The following is a 24,703-nucleotide window of genomic DNA, read 5'->3' as shown; positions in this document are numbered from 1 at the left end:
TATGAACTTGCTAACTTGCTTTGGGAGAGAACACATAATGATAGGAGAAGCAGCCTATGAGGTCCATTTCCTGAGACATTTCATGCAGGTAAAGAAGGTTAAGCCTAAAACACAGGTAGAGATGACAGCAAGTGTGACACACAACTGTTCAAGGAAGGGACTCTGTCAGAAGAGAAGGAACACTTGACAGTGGCCATGCTGCTCAAATACCAAATAGGATACTGAAAAAGGCCCCCAGTCCTGAGCAATGCAGCCACTGAAGAGAGACAATTAACTTTAGCAAAGCCTTGGATGAGGGTTTTGTCCATGAAAATAGTATAGTTCTGAGAATTGGGGTGTGTTCTGCTGAAAGAGAAATGTGGGAGATGCAAGAAAGCGAAGTGATAATTGATGGTACAATGTTACAGAAAATGTAAGAGCAGTTGGGATTCTAATAAGGATGACTGTCACCCACCAGACTCTAACAAAAGCAAAAGGTGGGGAAAAAGAGGTACAGATACAAGTAGACCGTCTGATTCATAGTCAGACTGAGTGAAGTTTATGTTTTTTCTTTTTTGAGTAGGAGATAAATTTTGTGCTTAGAGAGGGGAGGAGACAAGGTGATTACAAGAAGATAGGACAAATGAAGAAGGGTGGGAGAGGCTTGATGTAAGCCTGAGAACGGAAGAGCCAGTGGACCTCTGAAGGGTATGGGTAGTACGTGGGATCTGACAAGAAAGCAAACTTTAAGGCCTGAACTGGCTAAAAATGTGGGACAAGAAAGTTAGTTTCCCTTCTGACCTCCTTCCTTCCATCCCCCCAGTGTAATTTGATGAGATATTTCTAACACTAAAAAAAGATAATTGTGGTTTCTTCCTTGTGAAACTTTTTTCTCTGAAGAGAATGAACATCGGCCTCAGAGTCTTCCTCGTGATAGCGGACAGTTTGCAGCAGAAGGATGGGGAGCCACCAATGCCGACCACGGGAGTGATTCTGCCCTCAGGGAACACTCTCCGGGTCAAGAAAATTTTTCTCAACAAAACCCTGACAGATGAAGAAGCAAAAGTCATCGGTGAGTGTTAAATAGTCTCAGTCCTTTCTAATCGATCAGCTACAGGACCAGTTTTATGTTTTGTAGAAATTGCAATCAAGTATAAATTGTATATATTTGCCTAATACAGTTATTTCAGTATATAGAGAAATGCAAAATGAATATATTTCTGATAACATACAAGTGTTCATGTAAGAATCTTCTGGTTAAACCATGTCTTCTCACAAGATGCTATTTATTGCATTTTGTATTTTCTTCAAATTAATTTTAGTTCCCTGCATAATTTTTACACGATTTCTAATTATTGCATATCCTGAAGCTGATCATCAGGGAGAAGAATATTCACAGCCAAAACTCCTTTTGTGAGAACGATATGCTGATGTCATTTAAAAATGGATGGGCTTTTATAACAGAAAGTAACTGGATATTCTTCATGTCACTGCTGGCGTTTCCTAACTGTGAGCTTCCCCCCTCCCCCGTCCAGGAATGTCAGTGTACTATCCCCAAGTAAGAAAAGCATTGGATAGCATTCTCCGACACTTAGACAAAGAAGTTGGGAGACCGATGTGTATGACGAGCGTGCAGATGTCTAACAAGGAGCCTGAAGATATGATTACGTATGTAGTAAATGATTTACCTTCACTGCTGCTTCAGTTTTCATAACAGAGTGCAGATGGTTGAATCTTACTTACCTGTCTCCTTACTTTCTCCTTTTGGAGTTCTCCCATAGCCCATCTGCTGCAGTTTTTATGCAATGTTTTTTCCCATGTTGCTCAATTTTTATTCTTTAAAGGGCTGTCAAACTAGTGTATACAGCAGAAGTCACCCTGAGTCCTGGTGTAGTTTGTTGCCAGTGACAAGACACTATAGAAATCCTAGTGTGACCCCAGATGTATGTGGGTTTGATGCATTTATTGACTCAGATAAGTACTCTTATTTCCAGAAATCTGATAAATAATAATAATCTTAAAATTCTGAAAATTCTAAACTCTGGTATTTTTGTTTCCTGAGAACCAGGAGATACAGAAGGAAAAACTAGGATGAGGAATAAGACCTCATCCCCACAACGCTCAGTCTTGTCAGGATTTGTTTCCCTACCATATTTCTCCCTTATCGTTCCACCAGGAGATGTATTTTATGGTGACAATTTCTTTTATGTGCTAGAAAGCATCTATATTCTCTCTAAGGGGGAATATTTTTGTGGGCATATTAATATTTGCATTACATGTCTTAGAACACCAAATTGGACATTCAGTCTCTCAATGTACTTATATGAAGTAGTAGATACTCTTGTATACTAATATATCTGAGACTAATATATTCTTTAATGTGAAGTGTTTTGCATATATTACTTCCATGGAAAATCTTTCTCCTTTCCCCAGATCCGCTTTGCTTATTTCTGTTGGTAAATTTGCCTCCATTCACTTCTTCTCACTGTCCATGTAGCCTCTTGATTGGCAGCAGCATCACCAATCCGCAGTCAGCACGTCATCACCATCAGTTGGAGTTTCACTTCCAGTGTGTTTCAGCCTTGGATTTTTAAGATAGGGAATGCCCCTTCAATGATTAGGAGAGACGGCATTGGAAATGAAGATTATTTACACACAGCATGCTTGGAAGTCTCACATCCAGAGGTCAGGCAGCACAAGGAAAGAGGGAGAAAGGACCCTGTAGACCAGCACCTCAATCAGATCCAGGGCCTTGTCCAAACAAGTTTCCCTTGAGCATTTTTAATTGGTGGCCGAAAGCAAGGCAGCCTGAGTTCCAGGAGGTGGTGCTGTGACAGAAAGGTGGTCCCTGAAGTGTATGCCTAGGGCATGGGGGACGTGTCACATGGGTTGTATGTAGCTGCCCCATAGGTTGGCTGCCACCAAACAGAAGTAGATGTCTAGATCAGACAGAATGGCAGGTAGAACTAGAAACTGGCAAGGGTGACTGAGCCCTGCTTTTGGTATGAAAAAACTAAGCGTATTTAATTCAAGCCCCAGCTGTTCCACTTCCAATCCAGCTCTCTGCTATGGCCTGGGAAAGCAGTAGAAGATGGCCCAAGTCCTTGGGCCCCTGCATCCACTTCTGGCTTCTGGCTTCGATATGCCCAGCTCTGGCTGTTGTAGCCATTTGGGGAGTGAGCCAGCAGGTAGAAGACACCCCCCCACACACCGCCGCCGCCTCTGCCTCTGCCTCTGCCTCTCTGTAACTCTACCTTTCAAATAAATAAATAAATCTTAAAAAAAAAATGCCTACCTCTGCCTCAAATAAGTGAAACGGATCTTAGAGGTAAGAGGCAAGTGTGTTTAAAAAAATTAATTAATTAATAAGAGCAAGGGCTATGAAAATTTCCAAAAGGAGGTAGCAAGTTTATTGCCACTGTAATAAATACTGACCCGAAATACTGAGAACCTCCAAATTATTTTTTAAGATAAATTTTTTTGAAGATTTATTTATTTATTTGAAAGGCAGAATTGCAGAGAGGCAGAGGCACAGAGAGAGAGAGAGAGAGAGGGAGAAAGAGAGAGAGAGATTGAGTTTTCTGTCCACTGGTTCACTCCCCAAATGGCCACAATGGTTGGAGTTGCGCAGATCCGAAGCCAGGAGCCAGGAGCTTCTTCCAGGTCTCCCATGCAGGTACAGGGGCGCAAGCACTTGGGCCACCTTCTGCTGCTTTCCCAGGCCATAGCAGAGTGCTTGCTTGGAAGTGGAGCAGCTGGGACTGGAACCAGATCCCATATGGGATGCTGGCACTGCAGGCGGCAGCTTTACCCTTTGCGCCACAGTGCCGGCCCCCAAATTCTCTTCTATACAAGGATTATTTTATTAGGCCAACTGGAGAACAATTGGGATAAAATAAACCAACCAAAAGCCTCAACCTGAAATATGGAATATTTATAAATGTATATTAATACAAATTAGTGAAGTAAGAGATTAGACATTTAAAATAAATTATTGAATAACTAGAAGAAAATATAGTAGAGTTAAATTGTATTAGGGAAATTCAAAATGTGTGTGAAAAATAGAATTAAAAAATAAGTTCATTTTGTCCAAAAGCTTTTGAAATCCATGCATAATAGGGGTCCTCAAAATTCACAGAAATTGTGTATTATGAAAAAATTGTGTGCAGTTTTTTTTTTTTTTTTTTTTGAGGGGCAAAGTTATGCAGAGGCAGAGAGGGAAGAAGTCCTCTATCCACTGGTTCAACTGTTGGAGCTGGGCTGATCTGATCTAGAGCCAGGTTCGAGGAACTTCCTCCATGTCTCCCACATGGATGCAGGGGCCCAAGGACTTGGGCCATCTTCTACTGCCTTCCCAGGTTATAACAAAGAGCTGGATCAGAAGTGGAGCAGCTTGGACTCAAACCAGTGCCCATATGGGATGCTGGCACTGCAGGAGGTGGTTTTACCCACCGTGCCCCAGCGCCAGTCCTATGCACAGATTTTTAAATTAATTTAGCTGGGGCTGGTGTTGTGGTACAGTGGATTCAGTCACCAACTGGGATGCCCACATTCCGTATTGGAGTACCTGAGATTGAGTCCTGCCTCTCCCTACTATCTAGCTTCCTGCTAATGTGGTTGGGAGGCAACAGGTGATAGCTCAAGTATTTTTGTCCCTGCCACCCACCAGGGAGATCCAGATGGTGTTCTGGCTCCTGGCTTTGGCCTAGCCTTGGCTGTTGCAGACATTTGAAGGGTGAACCTGCAGGTGGAAGATCTCTCTCTCTGTCTTGGTCTCCCTCTGTCACTCTGCTTTTCAGATAAATAAATCTTTAAAAGTAAAATAAAATTTAAAACTTTTTAATTGTGTTTTTCTATGATCTTTTTGAAATATCCTCATATTTGTGTCTGTGTAACATACTTCTTATTAAATCCTGTTGTGATATATTTTTCAGGGGAGAAAGAAAACCCAAAATTGATTTGTTTAGAACTTGCATTGCTGCTATTCCAAGGTTGATTCCTGATGGTATGAGCAGAACTGATCTCATTGAATTATTAGCAAGGTAAGTAAGAATAACTGCTGTATGAATTTTTATGTCTTTGTGTCCCTTTTCATTTCTAATATATCTCTTAACTATTATCACTATAAAGGCAGTAATAGGGGAGGGCATTTAGTCTAGGAGTTAAACTGCCATTTGGGATGCCCAAATCCCTATTATCATAGTACTTGGGTTTGAAGCCTGGCTGTGGCTCTTGACTCCTGGCTGCAGCTTCCTGTTAATATAGAACCTGGAAGATGCCATCCACATCAGTGACCTGGGTTGAGTTTCTGGCTTCTGACTTCAGACTTTGTCCAGCCCTGGCCATTGTGGGCATTTGAGAACTGAATCAGTAGATGGGAACTTTGTGTTTATCTCTCCCTTTCTGTCTGTTTTGCTTGCTCTGTCTCAGATGTGTGCATATCTATCTATCTATCTATCTATCTATCTATAAAGGCAGTACTAAAGACATTTTAAATCCTTTATTTGATTTACTTTCTAAAAACCTTTGAAGTCAGCTTCATGGGACACTATCATGCTTCTCTCCCTCTGTATCTCCCTTGGTGCCATCATCAGGGACTGAACACTGAGCTAAAGATCCTTAATCATCTGGCCCTGTTTATTTCTAGTGTGCTGATGTAACTGCTGCTGCTTCGTGGCTTACTTCCAAATCTGCCTGGGCGTAAAACATTTTCTCTTCAGTCTCATTATCAGTTGAAAGTTGGCTTAGTGAAGACCAGGACTGTGTTCACCCAAAAAAAGACAATGTTATTTCCCTTTTTGCTAAACCAGAGAACTTTCCTTCTCTGTCATGGGTAACTCCAGCTTCCCAAGCATGTAATTCTATCATATTTTTACATTACCTACTTACTTACTCACTGTTTCTAGACTCTAGTGCTTTTGGCATTATAGGTGATCACCAAATCAAACCTCTTCAACCATAAATCAGAAACTTCTATTTATATAGTATTATACATTGGTGGCTTCACTGAGATATAGTGTCTAATGTCTTTAAAAGGTAATTTTATATAGCCTCTTCTCTAATTTACTTAGTCTGAACTTTCTTTAGGCTTTATATGTTGAGTCTACACATTTTCATTTTCTTCTAGGCATCCGCCATTTATGATGTTACCCCCAAATTTGTTCTCACTCTCACCTACAAGAATTATTTCTGCTCACTTGAATCCTTCTTGATTTCTGTTTCCTTCACAGTCCACTGTCTGATTTTTAGCTAACTTCAGCAACATGTAAGGAATGATTAAACTGTATCCTGTCCACTCAAAGTAAAGGACTAAATAAATGTGAGGCAGTGCTAAGATCTTATGTGATTGCACATAATTTTTGATTGATTGTAGGATAACAGCATGTATTTTAACGATTAAAGAATTTTATATGGAATCTGTACTCTTTTCTAAAGTACAGCAGTTGGTGAGGTAAAATTATTATTCTGAATTATAGTAAAGATATCTACTAGTATAAATAGATTGATATATGAATTTAAACAAATGCGTATAGGCTAGCCTAAGGATGAATGTGACACAAAAAATGAACACTGGATCCTATCATCTTCTCACAAAACAATTAAGTAGATACTTTTTTTAAGTTCTTGGCTTTAGGTTTTAGATGATAAAACTATAGGAAAGGTTTTGAGGCTTCTAATGGAATTTTGTTCTTGGTAGGCTCACAATTCATATGGATGAAGAACTGCGTGCTCTGGCTTTCAATACTCTGCAGGCACTAATGCTTGATTTTCCAGATTGGCGGGAGGATGTTCTTTCAGGATTTGTTTATTTTATTGTTCGTGAGGTGACGGATGTCCATCCCACGCTTCTTGATAATGCTGTAAAAATGTTGGTACAATTAATAAATCAGTGGAAACAAGCAGCCCAAATGCATAACAAAAACCAGGACTCACAGGTACCAAATTATTTTGTCTTATCCCTTTGTATGTGGTTTGTGATAAATGATTAGTAATGATGTTAATACAGATTCACTTTCTTAAACAGTAAAAATTTCATTAGTATTACTCACTTTCTATGTTTTTATAATCCCTTAAATTGAATTTTCCCATAGTTTATGTAGCAAATGTATTTAGCATTTGTGTGTTTAACCATTCTAATTCCTTTAGTAATAATTAGTTTTAATTTTCATTGAAAGTTTTGATAATTGTCACTCATGTTTAGGGTGTCTCCAATTTTTTAAAGGTGATATATTAATAATGTTTAGGAATCTTCAGTTTGTATTATTTGATTGTTTCATCCACATCGCCAGTCCCTGTTTCATGTATACAGTATCTGTGCTTCTTAACCATACGAAGTGCTCAAGTTATTAACTTATGATAATGTTACAAATCATAGAGCCTTAGAATTTTAGAGCAGGATCATCTGAGCCAGCCAGCTTCTCAACCTTTAATGAGCACACAGATCACCAGGGGCTTGAGAGTCTGTTTCTAATGAGCTCCCAGGTGATGCCATGCTATTGGTTCACACTTTGTGCATGAAAGATACTATCCAATCCCTCATCTTCCATATAGAAATAGGAGATGAAGAGTGATTACCTGGCAATTCAAAGGTTACAAAATAGAGAATGATAGAAGGTGGGTACAGAATTCATATTTAGACTGCCATGGGAGTGCTTTTTCACACTGGGCACGCTATAAATTTTTATAATGCACCCAATTATATTACTATAAATTAAATATTATTTAAATTGCTTGAGCCAAGGCAGACCTGTAGCCATAATTTCTGTGATTTACTTTATTCTTTATTAACTGGTTTGCCGGAACATCTCTACATACATATTTTTTACTTTATCTTATAATTTTGTTCCTTTTTCAAGCATGGTATAGCTAACGGAGCGTCTCATCCCCCTCCTCTGGAACGAAGCCCATACTCAAACGTGTTCCATGTGGTCGAAGGGTTTGCACTTGTCATTCTCTGTAGCAGTCGACCTGCCACTAGGAGATTAGCCGTCAGTGTCCTCAGAGAGGTTCGGGCTTTATTTGCACTTTTGGAAATACCTAAGGTAAGAGTTAGGTATTTCATCTAGTTGTCTAATGGAAGTACTTGAAAACTATTCTTTTATCCATCTGTATCCTATTTATGTTGTAGGTTTAATTTACTTTTTAACAAAGTCTTTTGACAGAGCCTTAATGATCCACCTGCCCTCCATTCCCTTTGTAACAAATAGTGCTCATAAAAAATTTCCATGTTTCCTTGGGTTTGGCAGCATTTCTTCCACATTCTTAATTCTTTTTAGACATATGATGTCTTTTTTTGTAGGGTGATGATGAATTAGCCATAGATGTGATGGATAGGCTGAGTCCATCCATTCTTGAGAGCTTCATCCATCTCACTGGGGCTGATCAGGTAACTATAATGACTTCTCACCACTCAGTTGTGTTTTGGGACCGAAGAAGGATACGCGTGCACACACACACACACACACACGCATATCCTTGCATACATACTTGAATCTCTTTAACAATATAAAACATTAGGAAATATTTTTGAAAATATAAAGTACTTTAAAAGTAAAGAAATACTTACAAAGTGGCATTTGTTTATGCTGTTAGTACTCTTTCCCATAGAAATAAAATTAATTTATTATTTTTGTATGTAATGTGTAATTCATTCCAGTGTAAGAAGTTTCCCTTAAGTTTGTGATATTATGGGCTATTTGCTATTTATTATGGCATGTAATATTCTTGACATAAAGACACTAGTTAAAATACTAAGAAAAAACTGTTGGAATTCAAACCAAAACTTCTACCTCATTAATGAATATTTTTTGTTTGCTTTATCACATAAGTTTAAGTGCATTGGTTAAATATATAGTATTTTATGCCGAAGTCATATGTAATTTGACTCATTCAAATAGAGAAATAATTTTTACAAACACATTGTACAGAAAGTTTATAGAAACTTTCTTAGTTGAGTTTGGAATAACAGAAACATCAAAGGTCACAGAAAGATTCGAGGGTTGATGAAGGAATAACTATACATTTTACTATTTGAAATGTTTTCCCTTTTATTTTCAAACACATGGACAAGAGGTTTATGTGCTTTATGCATAACACCTGCTTCTTATGAGTCAGCTACAACCAAGAGAGGTAATAATAGCATTTTTAAAATTATATTTATTTATTTGACAGGTAGAGTTATAGACAAAGAAAGAGGCAGAGAGAGAGAGAGAGAGAGAGAGAGAGGTCTTCCATCTGCTGGTTCACTCCCCAAATAGCTGCAATGGCCGGAGCTGAGCTGATCGGAAACCAGGAGCCAGGAGCCAGGAACTTCCTCTGTGTCTCTGATGCAAGTGCAGGGGCCCAAGCACTTGGGCTATCTTCTACCGGTCTCCCAAGTCATATTAGAGAGCTGGATGGGAAGAGGAGCTGGGACATGAACTTGGGGTGCCAGTGCCACAGGCGGAAGTTTAGTCCACCACACCAAAGTGCTGGCCCCAATAATAACATTTTGTAAACCAAAGATAATTTAAAATTTGTACAGTTTAAATAACTTTTAGGTTATTACCCATCAGTTATGCAAACAAAGAGTAATGGATGACTTGTTCCTGGTGCCTAAAGCATGCTTCATAAACATAATTTGTTCTGAAGGCAAATCTTTGTCTCTTCAGTATAAGAGCTTGAATATTACTGAATAGATATTTAAGAATATGTACCTCTGGGGAAGCGCCTCTTTTCCAGTCTGTTCACTCACACATAGATAGGTCACATCAGCCCTGGAAGACAGCTGCTCACTTTTTAGCTCTCTGGCAGCGTCAGTATTCATATATGAATTACTTACATAGTGGCTCTTCACCTTGATGATTTATAGACCCTTTTGAGAATAATGAAGGCCATGAAATCTCTCTCTAGAAAATCATGTATGTATGCACATGCATAAAATAAACCTTACATGCAATTTTCAGGAATACGCTACTTACTCAAGCCGTCCTCAAGCCTCATATTATGTTTGGTTCTAGAAACTATCAATATACCAGCTCTAGGGTAAAGCAATTCATATGGCAAAACTTTGAAAGTTATTGAAACGTGCATTAATCTGTATTTTTTTCTTCACATAGACTACTTTGCTCTATTGCCCTGGCTCAATAGATTTACAGACGTTAGCAGAATGGAACTCTTCTCCTATTAGCCACCAGTTCGATGTGATTAGCCCATCACACATATGGATCTTTGCACATGTGACCCAAGGCCAAGACCCATGGATTATAAGTCTCTCCAGTTTTTTAAAGCAAGAAAATCTTCCTAAACACTGCTCTACAGCTGTGAGCTATGCTTGGATGTTTGCATACACAAGACTTCAGATGTTGTCTCCACAGGTTGATATAAAGTAAGTCATTTCCCTAGTAGATTAGAAAATGTATAGCTGGTCAGCTTTGGTAATGTATGTATTTGAAAAGTGGCACAAAGTAGAAGTCTCATAAAAAACATGCTATACTACATTGATGTCCTACAGACATCATACATTTCACATAATTCAGGATCAAAAAATTTAATTATTAGTTTCTTTAAAGTAATTATGTGCTTTGCACATAGTATATGTCCAGTGAATCTGTGTTGATGAATGAATTAGGAAGGGACCTGAAGATGAGGATGGATGTGGACAAAGATAAGTTTACAGATAAAGTGTGAAAAGTAGGCAAACCAAACTCTGTGGCCTTATTTTTCTTTCTACTTTGAGCATATATAAGAAGTAATAAAATACATTGTAAAATAAACCTTTAACAAAATCAAAAGGGGCCAGCATTAAAACGGGGGGGGGGGGCATTCCATATGGGCACCAGTTCAAGTCCTGGCTGCTCCACTTCTGATCCAGCTCCCTGCTAATGCTCCTGAGAAAGCAGCAAAAATGACCCAAGTGCTTGGGCCCCTGCATCCATGTGAGATCCCCAGATGGAATTCAGTTTCCCAGCTTCAATCTGGCCTAGCCCCTGCCGTTGTAGCCATTTGAGGAGTAAACCAGCAGGTGAAAGCTATCACTTGCGTTCCCCCTCTCCCCCTCTCCTCCTCTCCCCCTCTCCCCCTCCCTCCCTCCCCCCCCCTCTCTCCCTCTCTCTCCCTCTCTCCCCTTCTCCCCCTCTCCGTCTCTCTCCCTCTCTCCCCTTCTCCCCCTCTCCGTCTCTCTCCCTCTCCCCTTGTCTCTCTCCTTCTCCTTCTCCCCCTGCCCTGTCACTCTGCCTTTCAAATTAATAAGTAAATCTTCTTTTAAAAAAATTATTAAATGCAGCTCAATAAAATGTTACCTTTTGTCTTAGGAATATTAGGTTATGTTAGATGCTTTAATTTTCAGTCTAATGCCTTATTTATTTATATCTTATACCATTCTGCAAAGATTTAATGCCAGTAATAAAAATTTTATGCTTCCCTGAATTGTTTGAAATGCAGCATTAGTTTTTAAACTAAACTTTTTTAAACAACATGTGTATCTTCTTCTCTCTCTTCCCAGCAGCCCCATCAATGCCAAGAAAGTCAGCGCCACGACGAGCAGCGACTCGTACGTGGGCCTGTGGAGGAACTACCTGATCCTGTGCTGCAGCGCGGCCACCTCCGCATCGTCCTCCGCATCCGCGGGTTCCGTGCGGTGCTCCCCTCCCGAGACGCTGGCGTCTACCCCCGACAGCGGCTACAGCATCGACTCTAAAGTGAGCTTTGCAGACCACCACCGAATCTGAGTAACACCGTCACAGGAGTAGCCTAACATTTCCTTTCACGGGCAAGAGGACAATGGTTACTAGTAACGCATGTGAAAATAATTTAAGAAATTGCATCACTTTTTTTTAAAGATTTATTTGCTTTGAAAGTTAGAGTGTGTGTGAGAGAGAGAGAGCTCTCTATTCGTTGTTTCACTCCTAAGATGGCCACAACTGGCTGAAGCCAGGAGCCAAGAACAACTTCTGCTCTCCAATGTGGTGCAGGGGCCCAAACACTTGGTCCATCTTCCACTGCTTCTGCCAGACTATTAGCAGGGAGCTGGATCAGAAGTGGAGGAACTGGGACGTGAACTGGCACCCACATGGTTCACTGCATTGCAGGTCATGGATTTACCTGCTACACCACATTGCCAACCTCAGTTCCATCACTTTTTTATGGAGTCATAGTTGGTATCATTAATACATAGTTCTTTTTGTGGGGGAAAGACCTATACTCATTCATCATGATGAATATTTTTAAAGAAATTCTACCCATTTTCCTTTATTCTAGTTCTTACCATTCTCACACTTGGTAGTACCTAAAAGGAATCATCTAAATTCCCCTAACTCATGTAGTGATAGAAAGGATACTTGAGCAGTTTCATCATTTTTATGTTATGACACACACCACTATGGAATGATTTAGAGAAATTAGAATGAAGACCAGGTTGTCAGATTTTAGCACTGACTATTTTATAAGTAATTATGGTTTACTCAGGTTCAAGAAGAGATACAGAATATATCATGGAAGGAGTCAGCCTGTACCTGATAGTATCTGTAAAAAATTTAGAGTTCTACAAACAAGTTCTATTAGTGAATTTGCAGTAAGCTATTGGAAAAATTAATTTAACCACTTTATTTTATTTTGAGAGAGAAAGAACTCTAATCTGCTAGTTTATTCCCCAAATGCCTGCAATGACGAGGGTGAGGCCAGGGCTGAACCTGGCAGCTGGGAACTCAGTACAGGTCTCCCATGAAGGTGGCAAGACCTACTACCTGAGCCGGTACTGCTGCCTTCCCCAGTCTGCATTAGCAGGAAGCTGGAGCCAGCTGTTGAACCCAGGCACTCAAGTGTGGGATGCACATGCTTTAACGAGTGTCTTAACCACCAGTGTAAATGCCCACGCTGTATTTAACCTTTTTAGATTATATAGTCCATGGGAGAATTTGAAGCATCATTCACACTGAAGTTTTATCTGTGCATTGTTGCTGACCGAAGATTGCTAACATGTCATATTTACTTGGATGTAGTATCCTTAGTGGCTGCTATAAATGTGATTTTTTTTTTTTCTAGATTATTGGCATCCCATCCCCTTCATCCCTGTTTAAGCACATAGTTCCAATGATGCGCTCTGAGAGCATGGAAATCACAGAATCCCTTGTTCTAGGTCTTGGCAGGACCAACCCAGGAGCTTTTAGGTAATTATCTTCTCACATTTTCTCTATACACTACCATAGTAACCGTTACTTAGAGAGAAGGTGTGATTGAGTTGGGCAGAGGACTTGCTACAATACTTGCATACCAGTCCGACTTTGATCAATTAGCTGGCCATTTAACAAGTTATTTAATTTGCTTGAGACATTGTTTCCTCATTTTTATTGAGCAAATTAAGACTTACTCTATTTTTGTCACAAAATTCCTAGGAAAATTAAAATATTATGTATAAATATATTCTAAAAGTATAGAATTCCATGTGAATCTTTAATATTTTCCTACTCATTTTTTTTACATAGTGATTTGAATAATGATTAAAATCTCCATGCATTGGTTAAAACCTCACATTTCCTCCTTGTTCAAGAGAATTGGAATATCTTTCAAATACTTGTGTACATATTTTAAATCATTCTTGATGTAGCAAATTCTTCAGTTTTTGCCTGAGGCTCTGCTTTGTTGTGGCCTGCAGGGCCCTGCATTTATTCTTTTGAGAATTTTCTCAGTAGATATGAAGTAGTTTTTGATGTCTTATCTCTAAGGTAAATATACAAAGCATAGGTTAATAAATTTTAATATAGCTGTAGGTGTAGAATAGCATATAAATGAAGTTTCAGAAGAACATTTTGTGATGGATAAGTACATTATTGTGCTAACTGAAAAGGGGTGAGACATAAAAGGGATTTCGATTTTTAAAGATCCCATAGTTAGAAATGATTATGAGGAATACTTTAAATAGCAGCAGTCTCAAAAAATTATTTATTTATTTATTTACTTATTTGAAAGACAGAGAGACAGAGTTCTCCCATCCACTAGTTCATTCCTCAAAAGCCCACAAGAAGTGGGACTGGGCCAGGCCAAAGCTGGGAGCGGGAAACTCAATCCACGCTCCCTCGTGGGTGGCAGGGACCCAACTACTTGAGCTGTCATTGCTGCCTACCAGGTGTGTATTACTAAGAAGCTGGGCTCAGGAGCACAACTGGGCCTCACATCCAGGCACTCTGATAAGAGTTGCAGGCAACTGTGGCCAGTTAGCTCAACTGGTTAGAGCATGGTGCTGATAACACCAAGGTCATGGGTTTAATCCCTGTACAGGCCATGGAGCAGTGGTCTCATTTTTCACCTCCAAGGAATTCAGCTTAAAGTTTAAACTTTCCCCCAAGAGCAGGAACCTGGGCCTAGAAGCCCAGCGCAGTCAGAATGGAAAACCTATCTAGATAGCTGGCAATTTAAGAAGAAAAAAGAGTTGCAGACATCCCAAACAGTGTCTTAGACAACTGTACCAAATACCCACACTGAGTTTTCCATAAATGATGAAGTTATGGATGTATTTTATTTTCTTCTTTTACTTTAAAATTTTTTTCCAAGTTTATACAATTGAGGACATTTCCATTTTAAAAATCAAAATGTAAACAATGAGAAATTTGTTAATATCATGAAGTTCATACCCTTCAAACTATCCATTTATTTGCTTGAGATAACCAGGAGATAACCAGAAATTTAAAAAATGATTAAGATACCAGATTGTTCACCAAATTAGTACTTTTGGTAACAGAAAATTATATAAAATTTAATGATTCAGTAATAAAACAGGAAAATTATGGTATCCCACCCTGTGGCAGAATAGTACATATATATAAAAGGCATGTGAGAATAAGCAATCTAATATTAGGTAAAACATAAAAAGGATACCAATTTACATATAATTGTATTTCAACCATTGAAATGCATGTGGGTTGCAAACTAATTTATAGTACTTACCCCTATAAATTAAGTGACTTTTACTGTGTGCCTGTATGTGTTTTCCAAATGTTCTACCATTTTTTAAAAATAAATCAAGACAGTAAACATACTGTATTTCAGACAGTAGGATTAGGGTTAATACTTGTCAGTCTCATGTATCAGATTATCTCTGGTTAGCTATTAATTGCAACACCATATATCATTTTTCCTCTAGGGAACTAATAGAGGAATTACATCCCATAATTAAAGAAGCACTCGAAAGAAGGCCAGAGGTAAGCTATTTTCTGTAACTTTCTATCATTAAATGTTTATTTGACAAATACTTATTTTCCTTTTACAGTCTACATTTTATACCAAAAGTTAGAAATTAAGATGAAAAAGATTATTCAGTACATTTTTTTTAAAGATACAGACTCTTTCCCATGCCAGTCTCTGCCCGTCATCCCCCAGAGATTTTACTCAAAGGCCCATTATATAAAACGGATGAAAAATCATTATGGTTTAAGTGAGGGCAGGAAATAGGATCTAAGCTGGAGCTGGCAGACTTTGTACATGGCCAGAGAGTAAGTGTTTTTGGCTCGGCAGCCCATAGTTACAGCCATGTAGCCATGCCTTTGTCCCATGAAAGCATGCCTGAGCTGTTTTCTAGGAAAACATTATAAAATAGTACCAGGCAGCTGTGGGCAGAATTGACTCCTGGGCTTTTAGTTGGATAACACCTGGTCTAGAGTCCCACATCTGTACAGCTGCATCAGATTCTGAGCAGCATTAAGAGAGAATAGTTCTAGTGCAGCGGCAGGTTATATAAAGCATAATTATAGCAATTTATTATACACCAAAAAATGTCATAGATAAGGAGCTGTAAGAGCTGCACAGAAGAGAAAGCCTTGAACTCTAAGAGGAGAGGAAGGCATTATAGATGAAATGCTGATATTAAAAAAATTATATATTTTATGTGAAAGGCAGAAAGAGAGAGGTAGGAAGACAAAAGGAGATGGACAGAACTCCCATCTGGTGGTTCACGCTCCAGATGGCCTCAACAGTAAGAGCTGGACCAGGCCAAAGCAAGAGTCGGGAACTCAACTTCTCATGTGGGTGGCAAGGATCTAAGTAGTCCAGCCATCACCTGCTGCCTCCCAGGGTATGCATTAACAAGAAGCTAATTGGCAGCAGAGCTAGGGTGTGAAGTCATGTACTGTAACATGGGTACAAACATCTCAACTGAATTCTTAACCACTGCACCAAATGCTCACCCTCAAAGTGCCTATATGGGAGGTGAATTTTGTAGCATACTCCCCAGTGGACAAGCAAGGGAAAGACATTCTATACAGAAGAATAACACTTTCAAACTTTACAAAATAACTTGGAAATTGCCAGTTTTTCTATATGACTGTATCATGTTTTGGGGGAAAGTCATTGAATATTAGACTAGACAACAAGATAGAAACTATCTCATGACAGACTCCTAGTTTTAGCTTATCCAGTAAACCAGTGGTTCCCACCTGCCAGTGGCATCTAAGAGTTACCCAGTTACCAGGGATCTTACCAGAAGTTCCAACGCTGCTGATTCTATTGAATAAGGATTGCTGTTTCTAATGTTGGGGAGCCCCTGGGGGACTTAAACAGAAGAGATGGCGAGAGTAGCTACTGTTTTAGAGACTTGGAAGCATCATCAGTAATTTCTCATTTCCCTTCTTCGGTCCTAATAGCATCTCTATTTTGTCATTGATTGGATTTTTCTTTCAGAGTGATCATTTCGGTTGCAGTGTAGGGTGATGTATTACAGGGAAGTGGGATTGCAAACAAATTGAAGTAGCAGTATTCATGCTTCTCAGTTTCAGTAAAGGGAGCAGGAGTCGCCATCAAACCAAGTGATCAGATAAGTACAGTGATGACCCTTAAGTGAGAGTTGTAGTTGAAAGCCTCAGACTCACAGTCATTCTAAGGAGAAAACATGAAACCAGGTCAACTAAAACTTTGTAGAAAGCCTCAGACTGTTCAGAAACAATTCGCCTAAAAATGAATTGCTATGAACTTCATTTTTTTAAAAGATTTATTTATTTATTTATTTGAAAGTCAGAGTTACACAGAGAAAGACACAGAGACCTTCCATCCTCTGGTTCACTCCCAAAATGGTCGCAATGGCCAGGGCTGGGTCAAGCCAAAGCCAGAAGCCAGGAGCTTCTTCCAGGTCTCCCAAGTGGGAGCCCAAGCACTTGGACCATATTCCACTGCTTTTCCAGGCACATTAGCAGGAAGCTGGATCGAAAGTGGAGCAGTCCAGTCTTGAACTGGCACCCATATGTGATGCTGGCATCGCTAGCGTCACAGGTGGTAACTTTACCTGCTATGTCACAACACCGGGCCCCGAACTTTATTTTTTAAAAAACAACAAAAAAAGATTTATTTTTTTGCAAGACAAAGTCACAGAGAGAGGAAGAGAGAGAGAGAGAGATACCTTCCATCAGCTGGTTCTATCCCCAGATGTTCACAACCACCAGGCTGGCCCAGGCCAAAACCAGGAGCAAGGAATTCCGTCCAGGTCTCACATGTGGGTGCGAGGACCCAAGCACTTGGGCCTTTCTGCTACTTTCCCAGACATATAAACAGGGAGCTGGATCGGAAATGGAGCATCTGGGACACAAACATGAAATGCTGATGTCACAGGCATTGACTTAACCTGGTATGCCACAATACTAGCCCTGCTTTGAACTTTGGAAAGAGCTCAAAGGAACAGTAAATGTAATACACTGGTCATCAGGATACTGGCCTGCTTATAGAAGACAGAAAAGTGGATTGTGGACATGAAAATGGGAGACTAACAATATATTGATTTTAATTTCTCTGTAATATGAAAATGACATTGTAAATGAAGTGATGGGCAATGATGGTGATATAGGAGATCTTTATCTTACTACTGTATGACTTCCTGTGAGAAGCAGAAATTGAGTTGAAATGTTATATCAATTATTTTAGGCTTTACGTCATTGACCCTAGTAATACAAACATAGTTGTTAACACCAGAGTGAGAAGTTTTTCTTTTGTTTATTTTTTGTAGGTACTAGATTAATTCAGTGGGAAGTCATGTCATGAATGAAATCTGTGGGATTTCTTAAAGACTCCTTTAGGATAGTGCCATATTTTTGAAAGTGTCTAGAGATTCTTAGTCATTCAATGACAGAAGTCTACTAAACAATTCTTCTAAAATTGTCAGATTAGCAAATCACCCAAAAGTAACTTTAAAACAACTATAGAATTTTATTTCCTTTCACACGCAAAAAATGAGTCACTGTGTAAATGTCATGTGATTTTATTTGGGTCATTAATTTCAAACTCTCCTCACATAGATAACTCTTGGATGTATAGGCTCCCAAAATGCTTACAATCTACATTGCACAAGCAAAATAATTTTGAGGAGCCCATAAACTCTCTGAAGCACTCACATAATTCTTTCCAAGTTACAGCGCAAGTTTCCTATCAACTTCCACGCGGGTTTTTTAAATTAATACCTTTGTATCTTTGGAATAGAATATGAAACGGCGCAGGCGTCGAGACATTTTACGAGTACAACTGGTCCGAATATTTGAACTGCTTGCAGATGCAGGTGTCATTAGTCACAGGTCAGTACGGGTTTTGATTTTTAAAAACTTTGGAACTACCAGGGAACAGAATCTCTTGTGAAATACATAGAAAGAGACAAGCAGCTTTGCAATAAAATACACTTGGGTGCATCACTGTAAATATTATTCACCAATCAAAGATGTATCCAGTACATTAAACAGAAGCCAAAAATGGATTTTAAAAAATCTAACACCATAACTAGATTGCTGCAGGCAAAAATTGGTTATAATGTTCCTGTGATTTTGATATTTGTTGGAGCCTAGTTATCTAGGCAAAGGGATGATAGTAGTCATTTTTGGACAGTTACTTTTTTCTTACCTCACTTTAAAGATCTGTTTCCTTTGGCTTGAAAAAAATGCAGATATTCCCAGGCTATACATTATAATGTTTGTAAATTTATTCCAGCAGAGTGTTACCTACCCTACAGGGGTAAATTATGAAATCTACAAATATAATTCATAACCATATTTTCAACCACTCACAAATAAAAGCTCAAAATCTGAAGAAAAGGCATCTTGACACTGGGACCAGTCAGTCCTCTGAGGAGGACTCCGTCAGCTGTGTGTTGAGAAATAACTGTTTCCTTAGGGAAGTAATGAGCACCAAAGGAGAGAAAGAATGGGTCTGACCATCGCCAAAGAAGATAACTGAAAGGAGAAGCCTTGGGGAAAAAGATGTGTTAATTACGAAGCAATGGTGGTGCCTGCTCTTGCGTTTGTGCTGGTTATTTCTCAGTATACCTAATACCTTCCGTATTCAGTACTGGATGCTTCCCCCCCCCCCCCCCCAGGCAGAGTTAGACAGTGAGAGAGAGGGAGAGAGACAGAGAGAAAGGTTTTCCTTTTCCGTTGGTTCACTCTCCAAATGGCTGCCATGGCCGATGCTGCGCCGATCTGAAGCCAGGAGCCAGGTGCTTCCTCCTGGTTTCCCATGCGGGTGCAGGGTCCAAGCACTTGGGCCATCCTCCACTGCACTCCGGGGCCACAGCAGAGAGCTGGACTGGAAGAGGGGCAACCAGGACAGAATCCGGCACCCCAACCAGGACTAGAACCCAGGGTGCTGGTGCTGCAGGAGGAGGATTAGCCTAGTGAGCCACGGCGCCGGCTGCACTGAATGCTTTTGACGAGTGCTTTCAAAGTAGAGCTTTACTTGAAGAGGATTAAACCATTGAATTCTTGTCTAGCAAGTAAAAAGCAAGTGAAATGAAAAGAAACATCATTCTCTTTTCTCTCCCCCATAAAACAATGGAAGTTAGGAAAACTGACATTGACAACTTAATACAATCCTATCTGTATTAGGTATTAGGTATCTAATTCTTAATCTAAGATACAGCCTGAATCTTATCTTTTTAGGTTGCTTTTAATGTAATATTAGAAAATGAAGAATATTTGAATGGCACTATTTAAGAACTACAAATACTGGCATATGGAAGATTTAAACTACAAAAGGCATACTCACTATTGAGTAATAATAGTTTTTTTTTTTTTTTAAGATTTATTTATTTTGAAAGTCAGGATTACAGAGAGAGAGAGACAGAGACAGAGATCTTTCATCCTCTGGTTCACTCCCCAGATGGCCACAACAGCTACACTTGGGCCAGGACAAAGCTAGAAACTTCATCTAGGTCTCCCACATGGATGTCAGGGGCCCAAACACTTAGGCCATCTTCCACTGCTTTCCCAGGCCATTAGCAGGAAGCTGGATCAGGAGTGGAGCAGCTGGAACTTGAACTGGTGCCCATATGCGATACTGCATTTGCAGGCTGCAGCTTTACCCATCATAGCACAGTGCCTGCCCTGTGATTTTTTTATTTTTATTTTTTTAAAGATTTATTTATTTACTTGAAAGGCAGAGTTACAGAGAGGTAGAGAAAGAGAGAGGGAGAGAGATCTTTCCGTCTGCTGGTTCACTCCCCAGATGGCTGCAACAGCCAGAGGTGCACCAATCTGAAGCCAGAAGCCAGGAGTTTCTTCAGGGTCTCCCACATGGGTGCAGGGACCCAAGGACTTAGGCCATCTTCTACTGCTTTCCCAGACCATAACATAAAGCTGGATCAGAAGTGGAGCAGCCGAGACTCAAACCAATGCCCATATAGGATGCTAGCACTGCAGGCAGTAGTTTTACCCACTATGCCATAGTGCCAACCCCAAAGAGAAACTAATAGATGGCTGCGGCTATTATGGATTGTTTTCTTTCTTTCTTTCTTTCTTTTTTTTTTTTTTTTTTTTTGGGCAGGCAGAGTGGACAGTGAGAGAGAGAGACAGAGAGAAAGGTTTTCCTTTTTGCTGTTGGTTCACCCTCCAATGGCCGCCGCGGTTGGCGTGCTGCGACCGGCACATCGCGCTGATCCAATGGCAGGAGCCAGGTACTTATCCTGGTCTCCCATGGGGTACAGGGCCCAAGGACCTGGGCCATCCTCCACTGCACTCCCGGACCATAGCAGAGAGCTGGCCTGGAAGAGGGGCAACCGGGACAGAATCCAGCGCCCCAACCGGGACTAGAACCTGGTGTGCCGGCGCTGCTAGGCGGAGGATTAGCCTAGTGAGCCGCGATGCTGGTCGGATTGTTTTCAATATTTTTAAATTTTTATTTAAGAAGTAGTAGGGCACAGAGAGCAAGAGACAGAGACAGAGGGGGAGAGAGGGAGACAGAGACAGTGATGGAGGGAGGAAGTGGGGAAGGGGGAGACAAAATGAACATTCCTTTCTGTTGGTTCACTTGGTTCACTCCTCAAATGCCTACAATAACCAAGGCTAGGCTGTGCTGAAAACAGGAGACAGGAGCTCAATCTCATATCCCATGTGGGTGGCACTACCATTGTCTCCTAGGGTCTGCATTAGCAGGAAATGGGTGTTAGGACCTGGAGCCAGATAGTGCACCCAGGTACTCTAAGATGAGACACAGGCATCTTAACTAACATCTCAATCACTAAGCTAAACATGGCACCCTTGGATTTCTTTTATTTCCTTGATTAAGAGGCAGAATTAATTATGAATGTCAAAAAGATAGGCATCTTTGGTTCAGCTGGTGGATCACACATGCCTAATACATACTAGATAATCAGTGTTTTTTTTTTTTTTTTAATTTACTTATTTGAAAGTCAATGTTAACACAGAAAGAGAAAGAGGCAGAGAGAGAGGTCTTCCATCCACTGGTTCACTCCCCAATTGGCTGCAACAGCTGGAGCTGTGTTGATCAGAAGCCAGGAGCCAGGAGCATCTTCCAGGTCATACACACAGGTGCAGGTGCCCAGGGACTCAAGCCACCTTCCACTGTTTTCCAAGGCCATAGCAGAGAGCTGGATCAGAAGTGGATCAGCCATGACTTGAACCGGCGGCCACATGGGATGCCTGCACTGCAGGTGGCAGCTTTACCCGCTACGTCACAGCACCAGCCCCTGAATATTTGTCAAATGAATAAATGATAAATATTTTACTCTGCTGCAAGTGTTTGAACACTGAATTTGTTTCCCATCCACTAATATGTTATGACCCAGAGTTTTAAAAATAGTCTTATGGGGCTGGTGCTGTGGCACAGCAGGTTAAGCCACTGTCTACAGTGCTAGTATCCCATATGTGTGCTGATTCGAGTCCAAGCTGCTCCACTTCCAATCCAGATTCCTGCTAATGGCCTGGAGAAGCAGTGGAAGATGGCCCAAGTACTTTGGCCTCTGCACCCATGTGGGAGACCCAGAAGAGGCTCCTGGCTCCTGGCTTCAGACTGGCATAACTCCAGGCATTGCGGCCATTTGGGGAGTGAACCAGCGGATGGAAGATTCTCTCTGTCTCTGTCTCTCTCTCTCTCTCTCTCTAACTCTGCCTTTCAAACAAATAAATCTTAAAAAAAAAAGAAATAAAATATAACAAGGAAAAGCTGACCTAGGTAAATGTAATAGCTACTCATTTGTATAGCATTTACTCTTTACTTGGCCTTTTCCCATATAATGACTCCCTTATATTCTTACTAAGCCCTTTGAAGTATAGCCTGGTTACATACCTGTAAGAAGTGATGCAACAAAAGAGGAATACAACACCTCTGGTCTGAACAGGTGTCCCCCTGTTAGTGCTTTCCAGGAAGAGTCCATGCCTCAGAGTTAATCTCATTGCAAAGATTCTTGATAAAATGCCATAGGTCTAGAAAGAAGGTCTGGGATCTAGCTCTCTACTCTATCCAACTCTTCCTTGAATTCTCTTCCATTGTTGTATCCCTGAGAATACCTATCCCAGAATCTTGCTTAGAGTGAGTGCCCAATAGATACCTGTTTGTGCTGAGGCGTAATGTGAATAACCAGAGTACCTGTGAGAATGAGTAGAACCGCCTGTCCTCCTTCTGTCTTTCTACACTGTCCTTCCCATCCCAGAAGCCTCTGCATCCCCTGATGGAAAAGCTGTGTGCTTTAACAGAGAGGAAATGACGTTTAGCATTCCTAATAGCTGATTAAAGTCACACACAGAGTTGGATAATGTAAGTTGCAGTAGCAGTTCTTTGACTAAGAAGAACCACCAACTTTTACTTTTAAGTAGACCAAAGTCATGTTCATTTAACTTTTGCATATTAAGTTCCGTGCTCCCATGACCATGAAAGTTTAATATGTATTATTCTGATTTTGAGTACTAGATTTGTTTTTGTTTAAAGTCATGTTTTCTTTATCGTTTATTTTCTTCATTATTTTCAGTGCAAGTGGTGGCCTTGATAATGAAACACATTTCCTCAACAACACTTTATTGGAGTATGTAGATTTAACTAGACAACTCCTGGAAGCAGAAAATGAAAAAGACTCTGACACACTGAAGGATATACGATGCCATTTTAGTGCCTTAGTGGCGAATATCATTCAGAATGTTCCAGGTAGTATTTTCAGTTTCTTAAAACATTGTTTAATATTAAGAGTCCATCATGTTTTTTCTTCCCTTGAGATTTTGTAAACTAAATTATTAATTAAGCAACTTGTGAACATACTGGAAAAATGTCAGCAGAACATGGATGGCAAGTTTGTTTTATCTCTGAATTGATGTCAGTGATTACAGAGTTCAAAAAGCAAACCAGGATACATTTTCAATAATAATCAAGGCACACTAATACAAAAATCTGAAGAAATCAGTAGAATAAGCTCTTTACACAGGCTTTTCCTAAACACAATGAGCCAAGTGTAATGCTCCAAATGATAAGAATTAAATTCACAACATAACCTTTGAATGATGGGAAAAGAGCGTAGGTCACAGATAAAGGTGTAACCAGGATGCAGTATTATTGATGCATTAACAGATGCCTGTTAATGCAGCAGGTACAGTCTTGACAGATATTAGTTGAGGTACTAGAAAGATTGATATGCAATTGCATTTTAAAAAGTAACAAATTCTTGAAGTGTTTTGGACATAAAAATGTGACTGTAGCCTTGTATACAGCATAAATACAGATTTTTTTTCTTGAAAAAAATGAAGTTATTTTGTCACTTTAGTGTATGCATACAGTTGGCTTTTATAGAGCTTATATTTCATAATGGGGTCATTTAAGCACTTATTTAGGTGTCTTAATTCCACGTGCAAGAGTCCTGAAGCTCACTATTATAGAAATATAATTGTCAGTTAGTGAACACTTGTCCAGAACTTCCATGTTGGTTTATTATGCTACTGTTGAGTTTCTTTAAGGAAAAAAGGATTGATGTAGAGAATTTATAGAATTTCAAAGTGAGAAAAATCCTGGCGGGTATCCACACCAGTGGATTTCATATTGTGCTGCTTCTCAGAACCTGCAAGATCTCTGGTGCCATCAACAAGAGGCAGCAGGTTGGGATGGACACTTGGCCTCACCCCTTACTTCAAAGAGAGCAGCCAGTTCTCATTTGATCTGTGTTGTGCATTAACATTCCATGTAAGATTCCTTTTGTGAAGGCAGATTTCCTGCTGAAAACAGTGCAAAATGGCAAAACAGTTATCTAGTCCCTTGCTTCCCACTGAACTAAGATCTGAAGATGTGTTTAGGTTAATGTCTAGGCCACACCCACCACGTAGCCAATGGCAGCCCGAGGAGGAGTGGGCCAGTTGTCCCATCTGCCTGCCCAAGTGTGCTGTCACAGGTCTGCTGCATGCTGGGTGACCCAGGCTGCCACTTTGTTTCCGGGACTTGCCATTTGTAAATGATCCCTGTTACAGTATAGTATAGCGTTTGGAGTAAGTTACCATGAAAACTTTGGCTTTCTTTT

General features: G+C 40.0%; 1 protein-coding gene across 33 annotated transcripts in view; it reads left to right on the top strand.

Moving 5' to 3' along the window:
• The window catches only part of FRYL (FRY like transcription coactivator), a 299,529-nt gene that overhangs the window by 200,392 nt on the left and 74,434 nt on the right, over positions 1-24,703 (top strand). For 24 of the 33 annotated variants that reach the window (XM_089325408.1, XM_089325401.1, XM_051831505.3 and 21 more), the window contains 12 exons: positions 880-1,051; positions 1,515-1,647; positions 4,914-5,021; positions 6,677-6,914; positions 7,836-8,021; positions 8,279-8,365; positions 10,077-10,345; positions 11,462-11,657; positions 13,000-13,124; positions 15,095-15,152; positions 18,409-18,500; positions 23,177-23,349. In XM_089325408.1, the coding sequence (XP_089181534.1) occupies positions 880-1,051; positions 1,515-1,647; positions 4,914-5,021; positions 6,677-6,914; positions 7,836-8,021; positions 8,279-8,365; positions 10,077-10,345; positions 11,462-11,657; positions 13,000-13,124; positions 15,095-15,152; positions 18,409-18,500; positions 23,177-23,349 (1,837 nt within the window). The remainder of the gene's footprint in view (positions 1-879; positions 1,052-1,514; positions 1,648-4,913; positions 5,022-6,676; positions 6,915-7,835; positions 8,022-8,278; positions 8,366-10,076; positions 10,346-11,461; positions 11,658-12,999; positions 13,125-15,094; positions 15,153-18,408; positions 18,501-23,176; positions 23,350-24,703) is intronic. The other 9 variants (XM_070068188.2, XM_089325409.1, XM_089325410.1 and 6 more) reach the window with 1 other exon arrangement.

This window comes from Oryctolagus cuniculus, chromosome 2 (genome assembly GCF_051225735.1).
Source record: "Oryctolagus cuniculus isolate XC-2025 breed Fujian yellow rabbit chromosome 2, ASM5122573v1, whole genome shotgun sequence".
NCBI lineage: Eukaryota > Metazoa > Chordata > Mammalia > Lagomorpha > Leporidae > Oryctolagus > Oryctolagus cuniculus.
Note: the sequence above shows the minus strand (reverse complement) of the source record. Positions and strands in the feature narration are given on the sequence as shown.